Source organism: Drosophila bipectinata, chromosome 4 (assembly GCF_030179905.1).
Source record: "Drosophila bipectinata strain 14024-0381.07 chromosome 4, DbipHiC1v2, whole genome shotgun sequence".
Classification (NCBI taxonomy): Eukaryota; Metazoa; Arthropoda; class Insecta; order Diptera; family Drosophilidae; genus Drosophila; species Drosophila bipectinata.
The window spans coordinates 15,021,741-15,029,041 of record NC_091740.1 but is presented as its reverse complement, the minus strand read 5'-3'; the positions used below and the strand labels follow the sequence as shown (position 1 = coordinate 15,029,041).

At 35.0% G+C, this 7,301-nt stretch overlaps 1 protein-coding gene across 2 annotated transcripts in view; it reads right to left on the bottom strand.

Annotated features, from left to right (window-relative positions):
* Nucleotides 1–425: 425 nt before the first annotated feature.
* Rnf11 (Ring finger protein 11) overlaps nucleotides 426–7,301 on the bottom strand; it is a 43,564-nt gene continuing 36,688 nt past the window's right edge. For both annotated transcript variants that reach the window (XM_043213338.2, XM_017246202.3), the window contains exon 3: nucleotides 426–1,487. In XM_043213338.2, the coding sequence (XP_043069273.1) occupies nucleotides 1,140–1,487 (348 nt within the window). In that variant the 3' untranslated portion in view covers nucleotides 426–1,139. The remainder of the gene's footprint in view (nucleotides 1,488–7,301) is intronic.

The following is a 7,301-nucleotide window of genomic DNA, read 5'->3' as shown; positions in this document are numbered from 1 at the left end:
TATTTCGGTGAAGAACGGACTTTTCAACAGGATAATGCACCTATTCACTGGGCAAAGCTTACAAAAAGCTTCCTTTCGTCATCGCAAATCCCAATTTTAGAATGGCCAGCCCGCAGCCCGGATTTAAATCCAATTGAAAATCTTTGGGCCATATTATCTCAAAGAGCTTATGCTAATGGAAAACAATTTACTAGTCGTAAATAATTAAAAGAAGCAATTAAACGCGAATGGGAGAAAATTGACATAAAAATCCCGAAAAACTTAATTAATTCAATGCCATGACGAGTTCTTAAAGTATTGGACAATAAAAGATGCACTATTTAAAATAATTATATACTTTTTCCTAAAATTACTGTTAAGATTAATTTATTGACTTTGTCCTTACTTATTTCGTTTGAAAGTTTTTTGTTTGAATTTCTATAATGTGTTGTGAAGTTTAATTTTATTTCTATAATTTGACAAATGTAACAAATTTAATAAAGAATATTTACAAATTTTTTTTTTTTTTAATTTTTTAAGCGTTGTTTTGTAAAACAAAAAAATTGGGTGTCCTACTTACTTATTTCGGGCACCTTACTAATGCATTAAAATGATATCAATGTATTGGGTGCTGACCAAGGTTTAATATAAGATAGGTTTGAAGAAGGAATTGTAAACCTGCACTCGTCAACAAAGTTTTTAAATGTGGACAGGCCGCTGTTCCGTTACCTGAGCCACCGTGCCCGGAAACCCCCACCACCATCCAGCAGCAGTTTTTATATTAACTATAGCAGTTATAATAAGTTATTATAACAACAGTTATATAATATTTATTCTATTGTAATCAAAGTTAAGCCTTTAGTATTTAATTACCGGTTAAACAACTTTGAATTATTATAGTTTTAATATATATTATATTATATTATTTTAAATATATATAGTTTACAATTCATTTTTGTCCTCAAGATAATTACATTTCCAAATTACATTTCGTAAATAATAAGTATGGAGCAGCTATACAGATGACTATATAAAATATTTAAAATGATAACAAAGATCTACATATTATATGAAGCAATTTTATCAGCTGAAATTGAATTTCATAACTTCCCTTAAAATTTAACAAAGTGTTTTAAAAATAAATTCAGATTAAAACACTACTATGTTGTGTCGTAGCTTATTAATAAGGCACCATCAACAGGTTCTAAACAACTAGGACAAGTAAGACTTCTTAATAACCAGTCATCTATGCAGTTAACATGATAAATGTGCATGCAAGGAAGATAACGCACAGCTTCCCCAACATTAAACTCAGCCATGCAAATGACACACTCTCTTGACATTTTTGAGCATCCATCATATGTTCCTATTGGCAAATGTTGCATTAAACCAATCCGCTTGGCTATCCTCACTTGACCATCTTCCAAAATCTGATGAGCCGTTGATGTTGAGTTATTAATTGAAACGGTTGAAGTTGGATAGTACATTCGCTGGTCTTGCTCATCCAGCTAAAAAAAAAAAAAACAATTAATTATTAAAATTAATTTAAGGATTATAATTCATATAACAAAAAAGAAAACAAAACAAGAAAGCAAAGCTAACTTCGGGCGGAGCCGAAGTTGATATACCCTTGCAGCTAAAACCGGATATATATCGCAAACATCGGATATAGTAGGCCGATCCTTATGGGAATATGAATATATAATCCAATTTATTACAATACAAAATCTAAAAAAAGTCTCAAGCTTTTCAAAAATACCAAAGTTGGTATTTCTACCAAAAACCATTTCCGATCGTTCAGTTATATGGCAGCTATAAGATATAGTCGGCCGATCGTTATGAAATTTGGTAGGTCGGATTAACTGACCAAGAATATAATCTGTAACAAGTTCCAGTACCAAGTCTGTACCGAGTATCTTCAAAAACACGAAAGTTGGATCATTTCCGATCGTTCAGTTATATGACAGCTATAGGATATAGTCGGCCGATCCTTACGAAATTTGGCATGTCGTAATGTTTTGCCAAAAATAGCTGTCATGTCAAATTTGAACTCTCTAACTCTCTAACTCTAAAAACACCAAAGTTATACCATTTCCGATCAATCAGTTATATGGCAGCTATAGGATATAGTCTGCCGATCCCGGCCGTCCCGACTTATATACTGCGTGCAAAGGAAAGAAGGGTGTGTGCAAAGTTTCAAGATGATAGCTTTAAAACTGAGAGACTAGTTCGCGTAGAAACAGACAGACAGACGGACAGACGGACATGCTCATATCAACTCAGGAGGTGATCCTGATCAAGAATATATATACTTTATAGGGTCGGAGATGTCTCCTTCACTGCGTTGCACACTTTTGGACAAAATTATAATACCCTCTGCAAGGGTATAAAAAGAAAGCAACCTTCGGGTGGAGCGGAAGTTCTTCCTTGCTAACCGCATCGGATCGCAAATATTAGAATAAAAAATGTAAAAAAAAAAAAGTCCCAAGCTTCTATCTAACATAACACCAAAGTTGGGTCATTTCCGATCGTTCAGTTAATTGGTAGCTATGGGATATAGACCATCAATACTTGTGAAATTTCTAGGAGAATGGTTAAGTTTATTTTGAACCAAATAACTAAAAGCTCAAACACAATTTAAAATGTCATCCTAGTTCGAATGGTATTAGAAAGAATATTTTGTTGCAATACAAGGGGATATTGAGTTCAAATTCGTATCGTATATTTATAGTGTTTTGTGTGGCAGAGAAATTTTGGTTATGCTCCTGGAATTGGGTCCTGCCGACAACTGATCTAGTCAGCCATTTGAGTCGTCGAACGGTCAATTCTAGAGCCACGGAATATATCAGAGAACGAAGATCAGGCGAACTAATCGAAGAAAGTAATGAAAGAGCGCGTGTAAGCATGTTGCAGTTTCGTCAATCACAATCGGAAGAGGCACGAGATGCCTCTTTGTTGTCTATGGAAATTTTGTAGGTACATATCTAAATTCATATCAAAAAATCCTTGCTTTCGGTTCGCACATGTTATAAATAAAGTTATTCAAGTGGAAGTACGATATTAGTCGGATTCGTCTAAATACTTATGCAGACTAGTGTATATTGATACAAAGGGGACTCAGGAACAGTGTGCAACGAGCTACCTGTAACCACTAGCCATACAGAATAGACAAAAATGGAAAATGGAAGCAGAATTCCCGAACTTCTTTAATTCACGCGGAGATCAATTTTTAGCAGCGAAAGATTTATATGGGAAACAAACACACTGTTTCTCGCATCTCATGACTCCCAAACGGGCAATATCTGCATACTTAAAGTCACTCCGAAAAGCCCAACAGGCAGTCGCCTGTCGACTCCATCGGAATTAATCCCGGTCGAATGTCTGGGCTCTGCATTTCTTAGATCCTTAACTAAACTAGACGATTACATAATGTCGTAATAGCCAATTACATAATCTAGTCCAAAACATAACTGCCAAAAAATCACTAAAAACACTATTTCACAGCTTCCCGCTAATTGTACTAGGATTTAATAAATTCTTCCTTTCATACAATTTGAAATTAGAACAAGTTTACTTTTTATAATTAGGCTCTAAATTGCAACCTTATCTCTTAAACGATTGAAAGTTAATCTAAGATTCACTATGCAATTCTAGACCTAATTATGCTAGAATAAAAACTGATGCTGCACTGTTATCTCGATCGTTAAAACCAATAGACCGGAGAATAATAGAAACAACACTTTAAGCTTTGAAAAGATATTGCTCTCTGTGTATTTTCTGTGACATGAATGCCCTGTTGGAAATCCACACACTACAAGACCACGAAAGAAAACTCGGCCCCCGAACCAGTGCTCAAAAACAGCGGCAAAAAAACCCTACTTTGTAAGGCCAGAAATTTATATGCCCCTGCTCGCCCAGGAAGTTTGCGCTGTAACCAGTCCAACTTCTTTATTTGCTTATCAGGTTTTTTTTTTCAAACTTGTGCCACTCTGTGCCAATCAAAAATTTGTTTTTAAGACACAAATTTTAAAATTGCAGGAGAAACCTTACCGGCCATGGAGGGCATAAGAAAAAGACGTCTATGGAAATCTACAGTCAATTTTGTTTGAAAAGCTCAGAACAAGTTGCGTAACATTATTTAGGAGTTAATAAAGATAAAAACGATATTTTCACGAAATTTTAATATCTTTTATAGTTTCTTGTGAAAAATTCCCAAAATTTACTGGGAATTGTATTGGTTAATAAAAGTTTGGGGAAAAACTAATTGGTTCGTTACGCGACTTTCCAAGAGCAGCAGGTGCGTGGTCCTTCTAAAATTTGTATTCAAAGGGCTCCAAATACACTTAAGGGGCCAGCATAAAAGGACTTATCCTATACCTACGACCCTACGATTCTCGAGACATAAATCCATGTCTCTTAACAAGTAGCTTGTTTGATGCTAATATTTCAAATGAACGTGGATATTGTACATTTATACCGTGATATAGTGAAGGAGACTTCTCCGACCCTATAAATTATATATTCTTCATCAGGATCACCTCCTAAGTTGATGTGACCATGTCCGTGTCTGTTTCTACGCGAACTAGTCTCTCAGTTTTATAGCTATCGACTTAAGTTTTAAAGCAGATTTGAAATAAAACTCTATGTTAAAAAAAAAAAAAGAAAAATAGGTAAAAATCACAAGGTTTCAGATCAAGTGAGTAGGGTGAATGATTAATAGTTAATATGGAGTGTTTGGTTAAAAAATCAGTGACAAACGTCGATCGATGAGACGGCGCATTACCGTGCAACAGACGACAGGATCCGCCTTACGGTATTGTGGTTGAACACGACGAATGTGTGACGAAAGACGCTGCATAGCACCACTGTAAAACACAGCATTTATCGTTTGGTCAGGTGCGACGAAATCTCGGCGTACAAAACCCTCGGATTTGTAAAAAAAAAATCAGCATTGCCTTTTAAGGATTTTTTAATGAATTTTACTATCGATGACCAAAAGCTTTTTCCATTTTTATACCCTTGCGGAGGGTATTATAATTTTGGTCAAAAGCGTGCAACGGAGTGAAGCAAACATCTCCTGAGTTCATATAAGCATGTCCGTCTGTCTGTTTCTACGAAAGCTAGTCTCTCTGTTTTAAAACTATCGATAAGTTTTATAGCTAAGCTATAATTTTGCTGATTTTAGAGTTAGAGTTCAATTTTTGCATTCATTCTGTTTTTGGTAAAATAATACGACGTACCAAATTTTAAAAGGAACGGCTGACTATATCCTATAGCTGTCATATAACTGAACGATCGGAAATGACCCAATTTTCGTGTTCTACCCCATAGCCCCTTCTGATTATCACCTATTCAGATCGATGACGCACGGTTTGGCTGTGCAGCATTTCACATCTAAAATTTTCACATAAAATTAATTCAAACTCTCAATACCATTTCCGATTGTTCAGTTATATGGCAGCTATGTAGTCTGCTGATCGTTATCAAATTTGGTAGGTCGGATCAACTGGTCGGATCAAATAGAATCCTTACGACCTCCAAACTTTCAGTCTTTCAAAACACGAAAGTTGGGTCATTTCCTACTTTTCAGCTATATGACATCTATAGGATATAGTCAGCCGATCTTTATGAAATATGCTGTCATATTATTTTGCCAAAATAAGAATCCGAACTCTCTAACTTTAAAAACCCCAAAGTAACAGCATTTCCGATCAATCAGTTATATGGCAGCTATAGGATATAGTCGGCCGATCCTGGCCGTCCCGACTTAAAACTGCGTGCAAAGAAAGGAAGGTTATGTGAAAAGTTTCAAGTCGATAGCTTTAAAACTGAGAGACTAGTTTGCATAGAAACAGACAGACGGACATGTTCATATCAACTCAAGAAGTGATCCTGATCAAGAATATATATACTTTATAAGGTCGGAGATGTCTCCTTCACTGCGTTGCACACTTTTGGACAAAATTATAATACCCTCTGCAAGGGTATAAAAATTTGATTGGAAAGGCTATTATTTAGCCGATCCCAATTTTGATAAACCTGCTGGAATTGTCTAATAATTGGTGCAGATTTATATACACGATTTATTATGGTGGAAAAGAACGATTTTCGGATGGATCGTGCCAGGTCGCACAAGATCCAAGATTAAAAAATCAATTAATTCTACAGCCTTTGTAAATACAATCCAAGATTGGTGGAAAGAAAGAGGAAATTACGTGGAACCCTCAATACAAAAATACACGGCTAAAAAAGAATTAAAAAATAGAAAAGAATTTCAAGTTGTCCGACAAAAATACAAAATCTGTCATTTATCCTTTGGGGAAACATAAAATAACATATGTCAGGAAGAAAAGAACAAAGATAATAGTAAACAATTTCCATTTCTATTAGTAAACAAAAATATAACTAAGGCACTTTTGTGGCCCCTTGCATGATGTTCAAACATTAAATTGAACACGACAACTTTAAGCAACTTTAAAATATTTTAAATAAAAAATAAAATTTTACAGTCTACTATATACATATTGTTATCGAAGAATTATAATATTAACAATTTTCTAATATTGAGGAAAACAAATTTGTAAATTGAATACAACAACAAAAATACACATATACATATACAGTTTGCTATGTACTATTATTAAAGGAAGATAATATAAAGTAAAGAGAATGATAATGTAAAATAATATGTTAATTTAACAAGAAAGGAAAGCTAACTTCGGGCGGAGCCGAAGTTTATATACCCTTGCAGCTAAAACCGGATATATATCGCAAACATCGGATATAGTTGGCCGATCCTTATGAAATTTGGTAGGATGGATCAAAATATAATCTGTACCAAGTTCCAGCTTTCTATCTTCAAAAACACAAAAGTTGGGTCATTTCCGATCGTTCAGTTATATGGCAGCTATAGGATATAGTCGGCCGATCCTAATGAAATTTGGTAGGTTGGATCAACTAACCAAAAATAGAGTTTGTACTAAATTCCAGCTTTCTATCTTCAAAAACACGAAAGTTGGGTCATTTCCGATCGTTCAGTTATATGGCAGCTATAGGATATAGTCGGCCGATCCTTATGATATTTGGCATGTCGTATTATTTTGCCAAAAATAGCTCTCGTGTCAAATTTGAACTCTCTAACTCTAAAAACACCAAAGTTATACCATTTCCGATCAATCAGTTATATGGCAGCTATAGGATATAGTCGGCCGATCCCGGCCGTTCCGACTTATATACTGCGTGCAAAGGAAAGAAGGGTGTGTGCAAAGTTTCAAGACGATAGCTTTAAAACTGAGAGACTAGTTTGCGTAGAAACAGACAGA